This window comes from Marmota monax, unplaced genomic scaffold (genome assembly GCF_021218885.2).
Source record: "Marmota monax isolate L192 unplaced genomic scaffold, Marmota_monax_Labrador192_F-V1.1 WCK01_AAM20220418_F8-fsc00108, whole genome shotgun sequence".
Lineage (NCBI taxonomy): Eukaryota > Metazoa > Chordata > Mammalia > Rodentia > Sciuridae > Marmota > Marmota monax.
The window spans coordinates 2,552,671-2,571,703 of NW_026694593.1; the positions used below are offsets into that span (position 1 = coordinate 2,552,671).

Here is a 19,033-nt window from a genome sequence, read left to right on the forward strand (position 1 = left end):
CACTCCACACAAAAGGTAAATAGATAAAGACAGGAGATACCAGTTGAGACTCAAAGAACCATAAGGCTTGAGGGGCAAAACAATTAAAATTTTGGAAATCTACTTCCAACAGTAAAATATTAGGGATGGGGTCACAAGTATTTACAAAGCAATCAAACAATTAGGCATCAAATGACAAATCAAAGCTTAAAACATACAGACTTTAGCATACCATGAATTTACCTATTTCTGAAGTCCCAAACTGCTCAAAGTTGCTATAAAGTGGTATCAAATGGAGCCAGGGATGTAGCTCAGTAAGCATGAGGCCCTGGATTTGACTCCCAAAACCATTCCTCTACACATAAAATGGCACCAACAGTCATTCAATAAAGTTATAATTAAGATAAAACCTCTTTGGGGTTGGGTTGTGGCTCAGTGGCAGAATGCTTGCCCAGCATATGTCAGGCACTGGGTTCGATCCTCAGCACCACATAAACAATAAAAATAAACAAAAAAAGGTATTGTGTCCATCTACAACTAAAAAAAAAAAAAAAATGTTTAAAAAAGCTTAAAAAAATTAAAATCTTTTTGAACAACGTATTTATCCAAAGGGACACAGTAAATCAGACAATGAAAGCACATATTTATTGGCCTGATCTACCATATTTCAGGACAACTACTTCAATATACATGGCACAAAGAATCCTGGTGAGCATCTATGATATTTCATTATGCTCACAGGTGGTTCTCTTTTCTATTAGCTTATAGCAAATAGTGATGCACTCACTTGTTTCACCTTCTCCTCAAAGTCAGCATCATTGTGGTCCGAAATCATCTGTGCAAGTCGAATTTGTTCCGCAGTGGCCTAGGAATTGAGTGAGATGAGACCAAGAAAACAATCAAAAGTCAAGAGTTTAGAGAAATAAAATGGATCTTGGGGCTGGGGATGTGGCTCAAGTGGTAGCGCGCTCGCCTGGCATGCGTGTGGCCCGGGTTCGATCCTCAGCACCACATACAAACAAAGATGTTGTGTCCACCGAAAAATAAATAAATAAATATTTTTTTAAAAAATAAATAAAATGGATCTAAGTAGCAATGTTTACTCTCCCCATCACCCTAGTTTTTTTTTCCTTGTTGCAAAATAATTTAAAGATAGTTAAATAGGCAAAATAACAAAAACAGAGGAAACCTGTAACTATTTCATTCTAAAATCCAAAAAAGAACTGGGAGCTTTTCCATCAATGTTCACGTTAAAGGGGCTTTCATCTTGGAATTATAGCACTTTGGAATATCTGCCCCTTAATTCACATCAATGTATTTACAAAGTTATATATAAACCCAGTTCTTATTTCTTCAATTACTAATACTAACCTCTTAAGAGATTAATTGTGAAAATTCTACTAGAATTTTCTGTTTAAAAAAAAAAACAGGGGCTGGGGCTGAGTGGTAGAATGCTCAACTAGCATATGAGAAGCACTGGGTTTGGTCCTCAACACCTCATAATATAAACAGGTAAGATAAAGGTATTGTGTCCAATTACAACTAAAAAAGATATATTTTAAAAAAAAAAATGTGCTGGGGGATGTGGCTCAGTGGTAGAGCGCTCGCCTAGCATGTCTGAGGCACTGGGCTTGATTCTCAGGCCCCACATAAAATAAATAAATAAATAAAATATTTTAAAAAGATTCAATCAAATCTTATTAAAAAAATAAAAGCACATTAAGGAAAAATTATAGTCCTACATATTCAACATATCTGACCACAGCCAAACATTAAGTACTTCATTCACATTAGGTATCATTCACATTAGATATCTTTACTGGTTATAAAACAGACCACATCTAAATCAAACTTAATACCCATGAGGTTAATTTATTCCTTAAGATCTCATACTAAACAATGAACTAGAGGGCCTCAATTGTTAGAATGAAAGACAAAATCTGGAAGGGAAAAGTTGTCAAGACAAAGGCTGACTAAAGAGATGTCAAGGTAGAAGAAAGCCTAGGAAACAAGAAATGTACTATTAAATGGTCCAGATGATAAAAGGAAAACACCTGTTAGAGACACAAAGCAGCACAGGACTCAAACTGGAGCCATAAGTCTTACAATGTAGCATTAAACAACAACAACAAAAGCATGTTGTATCGCAGCATGTCATTGAGAGCTATCTCACCCTTTAAAAAGAAAACAAAAGAAATCCAAGGACTAACAAGAATAAAACCCCCAAACCCCTATCTACCAGTAGAGTTACCCATGAATCCATAGCCTTTGGGTTCTTTTACCTGTGGCCGCTGCTTGTGCTGTGTCTGGTTTTGGTTTTGAGGTTGTTCCCAGTTTCCCCGGGCTCGGTTAGTGCCCACCGACGTCATCATTTACAGTATATACAAATAACAGTATTTACAAGGTAGAATACTGAGGATTAAAAAAAAAAAAAATTAGGCATTAAAATATAGGCAAAATGTTTTTAACTTCTCTTTCATCAGCACCTTCGCCACCAAACACTTGATTTCTTTAAAGGAACAAAGCAAAAAGTCACCTATTTTTGAGACATATTTGATAATTTCCTTAAGGAACTATGGCTGTTAATTCACCTTTGCACAATAATGTATAGGGCTTGGGATATAGCTCAATGGCAGAACACACTTAGGGGATTCCACCCCAAATACCACCAAAAAAAAAAAAAAAAGCAGGGGTTGGGAGTGAGTGTGGCTCAATGGGAGAAGGCTTGCCTAACATGTCCAAGGCCCTACGTTCGATCCACACCACCTCAAAAAATAAAATAAGCCATTCAATAAACACACATACAGAAAATACTGTATATAAATACTGTATTCAACCTACCTAAGACAACCATCTTACCTGCCTTACACATTGACCTCCACTGCTTGGGGGAAAGGATAAGTTCAAGTCTAGCCTCTTTCTCCCTTAAGTTTCATCTTTCAGCATGCTATAGGTTTTATTTTTTTAACTGCACCCTTCAACAGGGCATGTATTAGGATCCAGTTCCAGTTCAGATTTTCAGTTCCCTGCATAATAATTCCAACACACTGCTTTTACAGCTGCTTCTGTGGGTTTCGTCCACATTTTCAAAAAACCAGAATTACAATTCCCCTCAACCACTCACCTTAAAACACAGGGAATTCCAAATTTGTCCCAAACCAATCACATATATCACAAAATTTTATTTAAAAGGGCTTCTAGGAAATCATTTTAAGGTCAAAACATTAATGCCTGTAGGAAAACTTGTCTTTTAAGAGACACAGAATACAAAGGGCCTTCCCTGACAGTTTTCATTATAAGATTTCTAACGAAGGATTCAACGGAATTCAAGTTCCCTTCATTCACATTTTGTTCTATAATGCAATTTCAGCTGCTGCATTTTTTTTTAAAGTCATCATATGATAGAGTGCTCAACAAAAGATACTTTAAAATGTTTTATTTTCTTCCAAAGAAAACAAGTTATGCTTTTCTGCTCTATATTTAATTTTTCATTAAATACAGGGTTAATTCTAAATTGTCCAAAAGACACTGCTGGATTTTGAAGGAGGGCTTCTAAATAAATGTGTAAGGATTAACTATTAAGAAAGTAAATTGCACCTGTTTATTGAATGTCAGAGCTGACTTCCCTGGAGAAATTCTTCACCAAGTTTATGTTTTGTTTTGTTTTGGTACCAGGAATTGAACTCAACCACAGAGTCACATCCCCAGCCCTTTATGTATTTTATTTAGAGACAGAGTCTCATTGAGTTGCTTAGGGCCATGCTAAATTCCTGAGGATGGCTTTGAACTTCTGATCCTCCTGCCTCAGCCTCCTGAGCTGCTGGGGGATTACAGACATGCGTCACTGCACCAAGCTTCACCAAGTTTTGTATCAATAGGTTACATAGGTCTTTGGTTTTTGATGCGGTCTACATTCCCTATCACCAAGAAATATATTTTAAAGACAACTTCATAGCTAATTTTTAATCATTAACCCCGTCCCTGCATACATGTGCACACAAGCCTGTAAATATTTCAAGCTAGTATAGAATTTTATTTTATTATTATGCAACACAGTAGTCCATTTCCCCAGGCTGACATTATAGTCAAGTTTCAACACTTAATTTACAAAAAAAGAAAAGTGTTGTTTAACCAAGAACCCTGGGTCCTTATCAAGAAGAGGGGAAGAAAAAAAAAAAAAAAACTATAGAGGAAAACAATTATGTTTAACTTTAAATTGGCTCTAAGATGAAGTTTCTAAATCAGAGTAGTTATTTCCAACCCACCACTGTAACTTTCAAATACTGACTACTTTCAACTTCACATATATCAATTTGAGAGAATGAGTTTATTTGCAAATATAAGCTAATGGACTAACTGTATAGACCACCGCACATACCTTTCCAGTCAGGTGTAAATGTATTAGAAAGTGATCTTGAACGTCATATAATTAATCAGGAAAGAGAAAAATCCTCCTGATCACTCTTACTACTAACTTGCACTTCACTCTTACAAGTGCTTTGAAATGTGTGACTAACAGAATTTTACCACCTACATAATAATAACACCAAGCAACAGGTCACAAGTAAATGATCTGGGATGGATCACTTAAGGACAAAGAATTAATAGAATTTTTAGTAGTAAGTGGAGACAAATACCCAGAGTTCTAGTAGTGGGGGTGAGGAATCTTGTTACTTTCCTGGAAAATAAAAATTAGGGACAAATAACCAGAGTTATCACAGTGGAGGTGTGGAATCTTGTTACTCTTTCTTAGAAAATAAAAAATCAGGGAACCAGGGGGAGAAGTACTGGAAACCAAGGGAATAGTGCAGGAGCAAATACAAGTCAACACAGGAGTGCCCCTGACTCTCTATTTTGGAAACCAGCTACTTAAAAAAATAGCCAGAGAAATTTTACTGAAAAAAATAAATAACAAGAATTTATTGAGTGTCTACTATGTGTCCAATACTTCAGAAAATACAAAACATTATGACTTTTTGCTGCCCTCAGGGAGCTTACAATCTAATTTGAGAACCAATTCAGAAATCCTGAAGATGGACTGTGATGGGGAAGGCTTGCTACCTTTACCAGCACAACTAATTTCCCTAGTTGCCTTTTTGAAATGACCTCTGCGTCCCCTTTCCCACCACCTTGAATCTAGTGAGTAATGCTCAGTTAAAGACACACTTCACAAGAAGGGGTTTAAAAAATAAAAAAACAAAACAGTACATTTTTAGGCCTTTTATCAATAGTTTACATGCCAGCAATACTTCCCATTCACAACAGAAACAATCATGGGGATCTTCTAATCTTTAAAGGCAATGGTGTAGGATCTCAAAGCAGTTTTGTCAACTGATAATAGAGCCAAAATGTTTTAATTATCTAGTAATGCTGGTTGTCACAGAACACTATCACCTCCCAGCAATTCACATCAGATATTCCTAAAGCAGGATATGGGGGGGGCGGAAGATGGATGGGGGGGAGATCTCTCCATTTACTAATCACGATGAGTCAAAGGCAAAAACGTTAATAACAACAAAAACGCCGTTACTGTGGTGTTTTCCTTTCCACAACATCCTACAACAGAGGTGGCTACATTTCAAGAATCCTGAAAAAGGAGCAGTCTCCTGTTTGTGACATCAGTTTGCAAAGCAATTTAGGGCTGTCCACAAGGTGAAGGGTCTGAAGAAGTCTGGAATTCCTGTGCCATTATGAAGAGTGAACAAATACCCCAGCGACCCAGTGACGTCCCTTAGGCGTGATACACCCTATGGGGGCCTACAGGTCCAGCTTCCCAAATAACATAATTGTTTGGGGTACCCAAAACCACAGTATAGACAACAGGAAGCTTAAGACAGCTGCAAAAATATATTCCCACAGCCGGGTCGGTAAGAAAGAAGGAAGAGTAATAAGTGGAGCTGACAAAGAGGCTGGAAACGGAGAGGGGACGCAAGCCCACGCGCGGAGGATGGGAGGCTCACCCCCCTCAGCGCCACATCAGGAGCCCACGGGGCCAATCGCCTCCCTACCTCCCACCCGGAACAAATTAATCCTCCGCACTCCAAACTGAGGGCCACATGGGGGAGTCGGGGCAGCTCCACCCCATCGCCCTCCCCCCGCCACCCCCAACCAGGCCGGATCCGGATCAGAGGCCCGCAGAGGGCTGGAAAGGGAGGCGGCCCTCTCCTTCTCCACAGGCACCGGCCCTGGGAGACAGCCCTACCTCAGGCTAGGCCCAGGCCTAGTTCGCTCGCGCTCTTTCTCGTTCTCCCCCTTCAGGCTCTAGCCGCATGGCCCCCCCCCGTCCGGCTGCCCCAAGCCCCGCCCCGGCCACGCTCCCAAATCGAGGCCCCGGCTCCGGCGCGGCCCACTAGGCCGCGAACCCAACCATAAACAAAACCTCCGGCGCCCGACTCGAGGTGGGGGGGGGGGCGCCAGGGCTCCCGAGACCAGAAGGGGGTGTACAGAGGGGGAGCGCACGGCGCGGGGGGGCCTACCGGAGGGGAGATACGGCGGGGGTAGGAGAGAAAGAAGGGAGGGTAAAAGGGGGATCGCGGATTTAAAGGGGCCGCGGACAATACCCGGCCCCGCCGCGCTGCCGCTGCCGCCGCCGCCGCCACCAACGCCGCTGCGCTCCCAACTTTACCTCAGTCTCCTCCACACTGACACCCCGGGCCGCGCCGCCCCTGTCACGTGATACAAGATTCCCTCCTCCCCACCCCCCTCCCTCCTTTTCCCTCTCGCGCTCGCTCTCGCGCCTACCCCCTCCCACTTGCCTTCCTGCGTCCCCCCAGCACGTGACGTGAAAAGGGACGCGCACGCCAGCGTGCGCGTGCCACCACGCCACGAAACACCGAACTCGGGCTCCGTGCGTCCGACCCGCCCCCTGCGCGGCGGCCCCGCCTCTACCACGTGACGCACGGATGGCCTCCGCTTCCTCTTACTGGCGTAGTTCCGCGTCTCCGCACTCGCAGCTCCCAGGTGCCACTGCCTGCCTGAGTCACGTGTCGGGGGGGAAGCGGGAAGGCGTCGTCCTCCTTTCCTAGCTCCCCCATCCGCCATGTTTTCAGGCCGGGTCTGGCTCGGTCTTCCCCCGTAAGGAAATGGCCGGGGAGCTCCAGGGAACCCAGGCGCCGTTGCTTCGGCGGAGCCTGGGCTAACGAGGCAGGGCAGCGGGAAAACCCGAGCACTTCTGCGCGGGGAGGGAGGCCATGGCGTCCAGCAGTAACTGGCTGTCCGGGGTGAATGTCGTGCTGGTGATGGCCTACGGGAGCCTGGTGAGGATCTTCCCCCACCCCATTCCTGCTGTAGCGTCTCACCCAGTGGAGACCCTCCTCTTGAGCCGATCCCTGTCTTCATTCTCCACCCACTCACCTGCGCCTTTTCTGGGCTTTTGACTTCGATCCCAGGAGTACCTGGGAGCTTAAGTCACAGACCCAGACCGACCCGCCCCTGGCTGAGAACCCTCCCCCTAAGCTCTAGGGCACAGACCCCAAGCCTCCCCACTATTGGCTTCCCTAGATCCACCTCCATCGTCGACGTCCTCGCTTTCCCCCAAGTTTTATCTTGAAGCCTCCATTTCTGAGAGCCGCAATCTGGAGACTTTGAATGAAGGCATGCCTTTTGTTGTTGTTGTCTTTATTAAAGATTCTTATCGTATCTTTTTGGACAGGTATTTGTACTACTGTTTATTTTTGTGAAGAGGCAAATCATGCGCTTTGCAATGAAATCTAGAAGGGGACCCCATGTCCCTGTGGGACACAATGCCCCCAAGGTAGGTCCTTAGGGCACAAAACCAGCATTCTTCAATTGCGTTATAGGAACAAGAACGAGATTTTCTGTGCCTTTTAGAGATTACTTAAATTCACGTTTCTTTCTCTATTTACCTTTATAGTTAACCTTAGTGAATTGAGCAGTAACAGTCTTGGCATTTGGCTTACCTGCCCACTGCTCTGGTACAGTATGTAACTTTATCAAGAACTTTAGTTTTTGCTGACTGCTGTAAAATGTTTCCCCATTCATCTTAATCAATGTTTTTTGTTTGCTTTTTTTTAGGATGGATTTGAGAATGGTTACAATTAGCAGTAGAACAATGAAAGGTTGTCTTGGCAGAACTTCAGGCTTATTTAAGAGTCCCATTAAGTATCTTGTTCCACCATTTGTGTTACAGATAAGCCTAAGGAAAAGAAACAACTTAGGGGATAACATACAGAAAGTGAATAACCTAGTGATTTATTACCTTTGTTTATGCTTTCTTCTTGGGAAATGCCTTCCTTTCCTTGGCTTTAAGTATCCACAGATAAAATTTTGCCTTTTTCCAGCATCCCATTCTATGTATCTCAACTGCCTACTTCACATTTCAACATTATTTGTTTTGGAGTACCAGGGATTGAACCCAGGGGCACTTACCACTGAGCCACATCCCCACTTCTTTTTATTTTTTGTTTTGAAACAGCATCTCACTGAATTGCTTAGGGTCTTACTAAATTTCTGAAGCTGGCTTTGAACATGCCATCCTGCCTCAGCCTCCCCAGCCACTGGGATTATAGGCATGCACCACACACCCAGCATCCACTTTGATTTCTAATAGGTATCTCAAACCCAGCATATCTAAATCATAACTCTTGATACCCCACTGCCAACCCTATCTGCTTCTTTAATCTTTCACTTAAATGTACCTGCTGCCCTTACCAACTTCCTTTTGTTTGGCACCTCTCCCAGTCTCTGAAATCTAGTTCTACTAGTTGATCGCACACCTTTGCACATACTGTTACTGTGACCTGGAATGGTCTTCACTTGACTAGATCATTCATTCTTTAGATCTTAGCTTATATGTTACTTCCATGAAAGAAGAATGCTTACTGTGGATGTTAAAATAGGTCTCTTTGAGCTGGGCTGTAGCTCAGTGGCAGAGCGCTTGCCTAGCATGCTTGAGGCAACTGGATTCGATCCTCAGCACCACATAAAAATAAATAAAATAAATGCATTCTGTCCATCTGAAACTACAAAAAATATTTTAAAAACGAAATAAAATAGGTCTCAATTTTCCATTATTACCCTGATATTTTCTTCATAGCGTTTGCCACAATTTTTCTTTTATGTTAGTCTCTTTGTCCAAAACATTCCTCTCAGCTGGCCCATGGTGCCACACACATGTAATCCCAGTAATTTGGGAGGCTGAGACGAGAGGATTCTAAGTTCAAAACCAGCCTCACCAATTGATCGAGGCCCTAAGCGACTTAGTAAGACCCTGTCTCAAAATAGAAAGGTCTGGAGATATGGCTCATTTGTTCAGTCCCTGGATTCAATCCCTGATACCAAAAAAGAAATTTTTTTTTTTTTCTTCTGAGATCTTAAGCTTCAAGAGGGCAAGCACTTGGGTTTGGAGTGTAGCTCAGTGGTTCTAGTATATGCAAGCCCCTGCCTTCAGTTTGTGGCCCTGCAAAAAAAAAAAAAAAGTGCAGGCACCGGGCCATTTTTTTTTCCCCACCAACGTAAAACCAAGGCCAACACATAGTAAGTACTCAGTAATTCATTATTGAGTGAACAATAAGTCAATGGGAGAGCCAAAGCTAGTACACAGTTCTCTCAACTCCTAGAGCAGTTCTTTGATTAGCCAGTATTATTAATCCTCTTGTACTTGTTCCTCTCTTTTTGTTACTGGGTATTGAACCAAGGGACACTTGACCACTGAGCCATATTCTCATCACCCCCCCCCCCTTTTTTTTTTAATTTTGAGACAGAGTCTCTAAGTTACTTAGGGCCATACTAAGTTGCTGAGGCTGGCTTTAAACTTGCTATCCTCCTACCTCAGCCTCCCAAGCCACTGGAATTATAAGTGGGCACCACAGCGCCAAACCTTGTTTCTTTTTTTTCTTTATAATTTTTTTAATATTTATTTTTTAGTTTTTGGCGAACACAACATCTTTGTTTGTATGTGGTGCTGAGGGTCGAACCCGGGCCGCACGCATGCCAGGCGAGCACGCTACCGCTTGAGCCACATCCCCAGCCCCAAGCCTTGTTTCTCTTTCTGACATATTACCTGGAAAGACTCAAGAAAGCTGTCCTTGCCTGAAACTTTGAACAGTGTAATTTCCACTTGCCTTTCATGGGTTGGTATCTAACATATCATTAGCCAATCAAAACTTTGGCTGTTTAGGAGCCCTGAGACTATATGAAATCAAGATTGCTTATTTGACCACAGTGGCACATTCCTGTAATTCCAGCAACTATGGAGGCTGCAGGAGGAGGATTGCAAGTTTGAGATCAACTTGGGCAGTTTTGCAAGATCCTGTCTCCAAAAAAGGGGGGGCTGGGCACAGTGGTACATGCCTATAATCCCGGCAGCTCTGGAGGCTGAGACAGGAGGATTTCGAGTTCGAAGCTAGCCTCAGCAACTTAGCAAGGTCCTAAGCAACTCAGTAAGACCTTGCCCCCCCCCCTTTTTTTTTTTAATATTTATTTCATGGTTTTTGGCGGACACAACATCTTTGTTTGTATGTGGTGCTGATGATCCAACCCGGGCCGCACACATGCCAGGTGAGCACGCTACCGCTTGAGCCACATCCCCAGCCCAAGACCTTGTCTCTAAATAAAAAACAGAATAGGGGCTGGGTTTGTGGCTCAGTGCTCACCTAGCATGCGTGAGGCACTGGGTTCGATCCTCAACACCACATAAAAATAAAGATATTGTGTTCACCTAAAACTAAAAAATTTTTTAAAAATACAAAATAGGGCTGGGGGTGTGGCTTAGTGGTCAAGTTCCTCTGAGTTCAATCCCTGGTATCCACTCTCCACCAAAAAAAAAAAAAAAAAAGTGGGGAGGAATTGGGGAGTTATAGCTCTGTGGTAAAGCACCTCTGGGTTCTACCCCCAGTATTGGGGGTAGGGGGAGATTCCATTTGCTTTACAAAATTTATCTAAATTCTCATCCATTGCTGGTAGAAGTATAAATTATTAAAACCACTTTAGAAAATAATTGGGCATTATCAACTAAGATTGAACATGTACCTAGCTAATCTATGGCCCAGCAGTTCCATATCATAAGGAAATTAATTTTTGCTCATAGTAATAGAAGTCATGAATGAAAATGTTCATGGTAGCAGAAGTCCAGGTTAAAGTTAGTGATACCAGTTCATATTCTAGAATGATTTAAAAATTAAAAATAAACTAAAATATGTGAACACAAAGAATCTTCAGAATATTCTTAATGAAAAAAGTTGAAATAATAAACGTCTCCTTTAAAGAAAAAAAAAAGTTGCAAACATAGTGAATCTAAAAACCATGCCAAGAGCCTGGCACAGTGATGTATACCTATAATCCTAGGTACTTCAGAGGCTGAGGTAGGAAGATCACAAGTTTACAGTCAGCCTAGGCAACTTGGCACAAGACTGTCTCAAAAAAGGACTGGGGGTGACATTCAGTGGTACAGCACCCTTGAGTTCAATTCCCAGTACTATACACACAAAAAAATCTGCCAAGTCAAAAGCCATACATGGGCTGGGGCTCAGTGGTAGAGCGCTTGCCTAGCATGCTGAGGCACTGGGTTTGATCCTCAGCACCACATTAAAAAAAAATTAAAGGCATTCTGTCCATCTACAATTACAAGATTTAAAAAAAAAAAAAAAGCCATTCACAAGAGAATATGTATCATATGATTCCATTTATATGAAATTCTAGAATGAACATAAAGAACTATAAAGAACACATCATGTTGCCTGCAGCCAACTAAGGAAGAGAGGGTGACTTTAGAGAACATTTTGGGATAAGGAAATGTTGATTGAGATGCCAGTAAATGGGTATATTGTTAAAATTCATGCATCCAAGCCAGGCTGGTGGGGCATGCCTATAATCCCAGTGACTTGCAATTTAGCAAGACCCTGTCTCAAAATAAAATACTTAAAAATGGAGCTCAGTGGTAAACCACCTCTAGGTTCAATTCCCCATACCACCACCAATAAGTTATCCAAATTTATTTGTCTTATACATTTAAGTGAATTTTCTTTATTTTTTTATACAAATTCAACCTCAGTAAAGTTCATTTTAACTTGTTGGGCTGGAGATATAGCTCAGTGTTAAACCACTTACCTCACATTTGCAAGGCCCTGGGTTCAATCCCTGGCACTGCAAAAAAAAACAGTTTGCTGAGGAATTCAAAAAGTATTTTTCCATTTGTATAAAGCTCAAAACTAGACAAAGTTAAGCATCTTGTTTAGGATAACACATGATAAAACAATGAAGAGTAAGAGGATTACTGGCAAATGAAGGTTTGTGGTGGTGGCAATTAGGAATGAGTATATAGGACTTCAGAGTCATTGATTGCCATTTCATAAAGTGAATATTGGATATAGGTGTTCATCTTGGTCTTTATAATTACTTAAAATGTGCATATGTTACCTGTGGTCTGTGAAAATAGTTCACAATGGAAGTTTCTGGTAGAGTTAAACAACAAAGGGCCAGGGAAGTAGCTTGTGGTAGAGCACTTCCTAGCATATGAATGAGTTTCTGGGTTCAATCCCAGCCAGTAGGGTGGGGGGTGAGGTTACAATAAAAATTATACCATGGCATATACCTGTAATCCCAGTGATTTGGGAGGCTGAGGCAGAGGGATGGATTCCAAATTTGGGGCCAGCCTCAGCAATTTAGCAAGGCAATGTCTCAAAAAAAAAGAGTTGGGAATGTGGCTCAATGATAATGCACTTCTGAGTCCAGTTCCCACTACAAAAGGAAAACAAGGGGACTGCAGATAAATTTCATTCAGTAGAGTGCTTGCCTCAAATGCACAAGGCCCTGGGTTCAATCCCCCAGCACCACCAAAAAAAAAAAATTATTTCCTCAGGGGTTTGGCAACCCTCTTAAGTGAGATGGATGTGGAACTGATGATAGTGCTTGCTTCTATCTTGAAAGGGCAGCACAATAATAGTATTAAATTTTTGTAGCATGGATGTTAATTATCAATTTTTTTCCTCCAGTACTGGGAATCGAACCCAGAGCCTCCCACATACTAGAATAGTGCTCTACCACTAAGCTATACTCCCGGCCCTTTTCATTTTGTTTTTGAGGCAGTGTCTCACTAAATTGCTCAGGCTTGATCTTGAAATCCTCCTGCCTGAGCCTCCCAAATAACAGGGGTTACAGGTGTGTGCCACTGTGCCTGGCATGAATTACCAATTTTAGCAATTAAACTGGGTATAGTGGCACACACCTGTAATACCAGCTATTCGGGAAGCTGAGAGAGAGGATTAGTAGTACAAAGCCAGCCTGAGCAACTTAGACCCTATCTCAAAAATAAAAAGGACTGGGAGTGTAGCTTTGTGGTAGAGCCAGTTTCAATCCCCTGTGTGGCAAAAATGAACATTTATTTTTTTAAAAAATGTTTTTGTTTTAACATGGATTTCTAGAAGTCCTGTGGTCCACCAGGTTGGACAGTCCCTAGATGTTTATAGATTATATGCAGGTCTTCTCCTTGGATTTCTATAATAGATTATGACTTCCAGTTGTCCACTTTGTCCCAATTTAGGAAGGTCTTTATAATACCTATCAAGATTCTTAGACCAGTGTAAAATCTGGAATAATGCTGTAGAGCGTGAAGAAATTCTGGCAAATTAAAATATCTAGCTTAGATATGTACAGTTTGGAGAGGTTATTAGAGAACCCCATTCTTTCCCAAAATCTTACATCTTATCTGGCAATTTCAGTAACTACCTGAGCACTTCCACTACTTGATCTTAGTTGTTCACAGGCTCTGACCCTTTTCCAGATTAGTGGGAATCAGAGTACAAGGTAAGTGATTCTGTATTCTCTTATCTACACATTCAGGACTTGAAAGAGGAGATTGATATTCGACTATCCAGGGTTCAGGATATCAAGTATGAACCTCAGCTCCTTGCAGATGACGATGCAAGACTGCTACAACTGGAAACTCAGGGAAGTCAAAGTATGTTGCAAGCTCTTGGAGAGCACTTCAGTGAGGAGTCCCACAAGTTCAGAATTCCTTTACACTTGTTGTAAATAGCTGCTAACAAAACCTCAGTTATTCTAGTTGTTGGCTATGTGTCAGATGCAGAAAGACAGTTTATTAGTTTACTGGAGTTTGAGAATTATGTCTGAGACTACTCTTTATTTCAACAGGTTGCTACAACTATCTGTATAGGATGAAAGCTCTGGATGCTATCCGTGCTTCTGGTAAGGACACTAGCTATCAGACTCCATTCTAGAGCCTAAAAAGCCATCTAGGGAACAGAGTAATGAACCCATTTTATATGTTAGGATTTGTCCTTTTTGTATATCTCGACTAGTGGGAATTTCCTGGAGTTTGGAAAGTACCACTTAATCTTTTACATAAGGAAATTATGTAGGCAGGTTAGTTCTTCTCCAAAAAGACTAGGGTTTTTTTGTTTGTCTTTTAAGATTCTTGAGACCTTTAGTTTCCTGAACTGGAAGATAATAATTTGTTTTTCCACAAAGGACTAGTGACATCCGTTTTTTCAGTAAACCCAAGGCGAATGATTCTTGAATATTTTTTCCTATTCTTTGACCACTTGTCATATATGCGTCTATCTCTAACGAAAATATATATATACACACCCACACACACATATATGTACATATGTATGTATATATATATATATGCACATTTATATGTGAAATTTACATATATATATACACACACACACTTTTTAATATACGTAAATTTTTTAAGGATTGAATCCAGAGGTGCTTTACCACTGAGCTATATCCCCAGCCCTTTGTATTTTTTATTTTGAGACAGATTTGTCTGTTTTTTTTTTTTAAATATTCTATCTCTTTTTTTTTAAAGATGGGATTTACATCCAGCTCATATCACTTGTTTCATTAGACCTATTTCTAACTTGGGAAAATAACTAGATATTGTCCCTTTATCTCCTCAGAGATCCCATTTCATGCTGAAGGCAGGTACCCCTGTTCCTTAATGGGCAAGAATTTCCGCTCCTACTTGCTAGATCTTCGAAACACTAGTACTCCTTTCAAGGGTGTGCGGAAGGCCCTTATCGATACCCTGCTGGATGGCTACGAGACAGCCCGCTACGGGACAGGGGTGAGCTGAATGGCCAGTTTTTCCTTCAAGTATCTAAAGGGATATGCCAGACTGAGAGATCCTCATCTTTTCTCTTTCCTAAGGTGTTTGGCCAGAGTGAGTACCTGCGCTATCAAGAGGCCCTGAGTGAGCTGGCCACTGTGTGAGTTTGGAGGGGAACATGTCAAAGGGAGCTGGTTAGAGAATATCAGAAGTATTAGAAGTACTGGACTATTCCTAATATTTATGCAGTAGCTATCATAAAGCAGTATGAATGAATATCCATGATACCATAAGACTATTAGAATTGCCTCTTGCCAAATTAGAAAGAAGATGCTACCATATAATAAGAGAATTTTTTTACTTTATGTGCATCTTTTTCTTTTTTTTTCCAGCCCAATTAAATGTCAAAATTGGCAGAACCTAATGAAGCATTAAATGCCACCCATTTTTATTACTACTTAAAGCATTATAACCTTATCCGAAACAAAGGTTACCACGAGAGAGTCAGTTTGGGGTTTTTTGTTTGTTTACTTATTCGTTTTGTTATTGTTGTTGTTGTTTTGGTACCTGGGATTGAACTTCAGGGGTGATTAACCACTGAATCACATCCCCAGCCCTTTTTTGTTTTATTTTGAGACAGGATCTCACTTAGGACCTAGCTAAGTGGCTAAGACTGACTTTGAACTTGGAATCCTGCCTCTACCTCTGAAGCCACTGGGATTACAGGCACGCACCACTGCCCCTGGCGAGGGTCATGACTTCTGTTTGGGAATCATGATTTTCATTAACGTGTTAGGATGTTAACAGGATATTACACTTGATAATAATATCCTAAGATATGAAGATATTACCTAAGAGAAGGAAGAGGAGTCATGACTTCTGTTTGAGAATGTTTTAAATATGTACTCAACATAGTTTCATTATGTTGTTTATGCATATGTTTGGTGAAAAAAAAAGAAGGCCAATTTAGAATTAAAAACTAGTTACCATCCATGAAAAGAATACATCTGTTTTCTGTTGTGTTTGGCATGACTTTCTCAAGACATAAGGAGTATGTCTATTCTGTCTTCTCTCCGTTCTAAAAATGAGCTATGCTGGGATTTTTTGGTTGTTTTTGTTTTCTTTTTGGTACTAGGAGTTGAACCCAGGGGTGCTCTACCACTGAGCTATACCCCTGTTTTTATTTGGGGAAAGGTTCTCACCAAGTTGCCCAGCGGTCCTCAAACTTGGGATCCTTCTGCCTCAGCCTTGTGAGTAGCTGGGGTTAGAAGCATGTGCTACCACACCTAGCCTGAACTACCTTGTTCTCAAAGAAAGGTGCGGTGAAAACTTTTGATTAGAGCAGTAATGAAAATGATCACCACCAGGTGTGGTGATGCACGCCTGTAATCCCAGCAGCTGGAGGCAGAGGCAGGAAGATTGCAAGTTGAAAGCCAGCCTCAGCAACGTAGTGATGCCCTAAGCAACTTAGTGAGACCCTGACTCTAAATAAAATATAAAAAGGGCTGGGAATGTAGCTCAGTGGTTAAGCACCCCTGGGTTCAATCCCTGGTACCAAAAAAAAAGGCAGCAACAAGCTGGAAAAAAATGTTTGGAGTTAGGCAGGAAATCTGTTTTAAAATCTTCTGGAAGATAAATACAAATTCCACTTGTATAGGATTCCTAGGAAGTCAAATTCAGAGACAGAAAGTAGAATGGTGGTTGCCAGGCGTTGGGGAAAGGGGAAAAGAAAACTAGTTTAATGAGCATAGACTTGCAAGATGAAAAGTGTTAATTGGAGGTTAGTCGTGCAATATTGTGAATGACTTGAAGCTACTGAAATATGTTTTCAAATGGTTAAATGATAAGTTTTATGCATATATTATTACAGTTTTTTTTAAATTTTTTATTTTGGCTTCTAGAAAGCTTCAGTGGGTATAGTAAAAAGAATATAGGCTTTGCAGTCTGACAACCTTAGGTTCAAATACCCAGTCTGTCATTTAATAGCTTTGTGACCTCATACAGGTTAATTATTGGACCCTCCATTTCTTAACCTGCACAACTAGGCAATACAAAAATATAGAGGGTGATGTTAGTAAATTAGATGTAAACCACCAAGTGTAATGTACTAACATGTCAAGTACCCAATAGCTGCTTCTGTTCTTATTTTTTGATATTTAGCTTTCAGGGGACTTTCTTTAGATTAGGAATATGTTCACTACATATACACATTAGGTGAAATAAGTAAAATTAAAAGTTTTCTTTAGGGCTGAGGCCCAGAGGCAGAGAGCTTGCCTAGCATGTGTGAGGCACTGGGTTCGATCCTCAGCACCACATAAAAATAAACAAGTAAAATAAAGGCATGCTGTCCATCTACAACTACAAAAAAAAAAAAAAGAACGAACTTTTTTTTTTCCTTTTTAGTTAAACATGGTGTCAGGAAGAAAAAAAATTGAGCCAGAACTCAGTAGGAAATTGGTTTCTTTGCTACTTCTTACCTTCTTTGTTTTTTAATGACACTGAAGATTAAACTCATGGGTACTCTACTGCTATGCTACATCCCCAGCCCTTTTTGAAATTTTTTTATTTTGAGACAGAGTCTTGCAAAGTTGCCAAGGTTGGCCCCACTTGTGATCCTCCTGTGTTACCCTCCTGAATGTAACTACAGGTGTGAACTACCACATTTTACTGGTTTCTTTATTTCTAAGCTCTCAGATAGGCTTTTAGTAACTAGTTTATAAGATAGGTCAGAGACCATTTGTGGCTACATTTATGGGAAAGGAAAGGACCTGAATTGTATTCTTCTGCTAGTCCTCATTCTGTCCATAACCTCCCCTCTTTGTATTCTTTAGGGTCAAAGCACGAGTTGGGAGCTCTCAGCGACAGCACCAGTCAGCAGCCAAAGACCTAACTCAGTCCCCTGAAGTCTCCCCAACTACTATCCAGGTGACATACCTTCCCTCCAGTCAGAAGAGTAAACGTGCCAAGCATTTCCTCGAATTGAAGAGCTTTAAGGATAACTATAACACATTGGAGAGCACTCTGTGATGGAGCTGAAGGACTCTCGCTGCAGACTGAGCCAGACATCTGTGATGTCTACTGGGCAGCCCTCAGGAAATCTGGCTCAGCAGGCCCAGGCTGTTTTAGCCAAAGCTCCTGCTGTGTCCAGGGTTCTTAGAGTTTGTGTCTGAAAGGTCATTCCCCAACTTTTTCTTACAGGCATTTTCAGAATATCAGATAAGATTTTATTTTCCCCTCAGTAGAATTTTTTTTTTTTCTTCTGTGTTTGAATTCAGATGTCATTCTTATTTCTGTCACAAGTTTTCTTAAAAATCTTCACTTGTTTTTGGCCATAGTCCACCTATTTAATCCCAAAGGTGAAAAGTAAGGTATCTTCCATGTCTGTCCCATTGTTCTCAATTGAGTGGGAACTGCTTGGTTTTAGGGTGTCTTGGAGTTGTTTAGTGGAAGAGGTGGGCAGGATCAGGGGTGGGGTGAGGAAGTGTGTGGTATGTGTAACAACTTACCCTGAAACTCCATTTAAATCAGGATGTGTTGAAACATTAACACAACTTTCCTCGTGTGCACTGATCTGCCTTTCCACCTTCATTCAACCCTCTTTATAAATAAATGAACAAAAGGGAATGTTCTGACACCTGGAATAATCTATGCCGAGATGCAAGATGATATGGAGGAATGGTTTCCCCTAATAAGGCAGTGTACTGGTATGGTTTTATGGATTAGTTATTTAATAAAATGAACCATTAAAAAACAGAACATATGACTCATTTCTTTATTGTTGTCTTTTGGTAAAATGGTCATACAGTATGTTTTCTGTACTTTGCTAACAGGCTATGGGGCATGAGGTTTTTCCTCTAGAGAATTGGTCGGATACTCTTTGGGACATCAACAGAGAAATCCTGAAATAGGGATGGTGGCCCTTGCTCACAGATTTGTCTGTGTCACTAATAGAAGGCTGGAGAACCAGGAGTCCCTTCAGGTCTCCAGGGCAACAGGCCAGGTGACCAATCAACTCCT

At 41.1% G+C, this 19,033-nt stretch overlaps 2 protein-coding genes across 30 annotated transcripts in view; one reads left to right on the top strand and one right to left on the bottom strand.

Annotated features, from left to right (window-relative positions):
• Ubap2l (ubiquitin associated protein 2 like) overlaps window positions 1–7,354 on the bottom strand; it is a 45,407-nt gene extending 38,053 nt beyond the window's left edge. For 25 of the 28 annotated variants that reach the window (XM_046421660.2, XM_046421668.2, XM_046421677.2 and 22 more), the window contains exons 1-2: window positions 2,262–2,397; window positions 767–844 (exon numbers count right to left, since the gene is read on the bottom strand). In XM_046421660.2, the coding sequence (XP_046277616.1) occupies window positions 767–844; window positions 2,262–2,351 (168 nt within the window). In that variant the 5' untranslated portion in view covers window positions 2,352–2,397. Of the gene's footprint in view, window positions 1–766; window positions 845–2,261; window positions 2,398–6,539; window positions 6,721–7,332 lie in introns of those variants that run through there. The other 3 variants (XM_058571938.1, XM_046421655.2, XM_046421654.1) reach the window with 3 other exon arrangements.
• On the top strand, window positions 6,931–18,772 carry CUNH1orf43 (chromosome unknown C1orf43 homolog). Of its 2 annotated transcripts, XM_046421683.2 has the most exons (7): window positions 6,933–7,235; window positions 7,631–7,732; window positions 13,777–13,894; window positions 14,089–14,142; window positions 14,868–15,034; window positions 15,118–15,176; window positions 17,848–18,772. In XM_046421683.2, the coding sequence occupies exons 1-7, from the start codon at window positions 7,170–7,172 to the stop codon at window positions 18,041–18,043; spliced, it is 762 nt and encodes a 253-aa protein (XP_046277639.1). In that variant the 5' UTR covers window positions 6,933–7,169; the 3' UTR covers window positions 18,044–18,772. The 2 variants fall into 2 exon arrangements, with proteins under 2 accessions (XP_046277641.1, XP_046277639.1); XM_046421685.1 differs by lacking the exon at window positions 7,631–7,732 and having other exon boundaries at window positions 6,931–7,235.
• The last annotated feature ends 261 nt before the right edge of the window (window positions 18,773–19,033 follow it).

Excerpts from the sequence above, each read along its gene's own strand:
- CUNH1orf43 (XM_046421683.2), top strand. The coding sequence starts at position 7,170 with ATGGCGTCCAGCAGTAACTGGCTGTCCGGGGTGAATGTCGTGCTGGTG. Across the intron at positions 7,236-7,630 it reads TGATGGCCTACGGGAGCCTG|GTATTTGTACTACTGTTTAT; the intron begins GTGAGGATCTTC and ends CTTTTTGGACAG. Across the intron at positions 13,895-14,088 it reads GGAAACTCAGGGAAGTCAAA|GTTGCTACAACTATCTGTAT; the intron begins GTATGTTGCAAG and ends TTATTTCAACAG.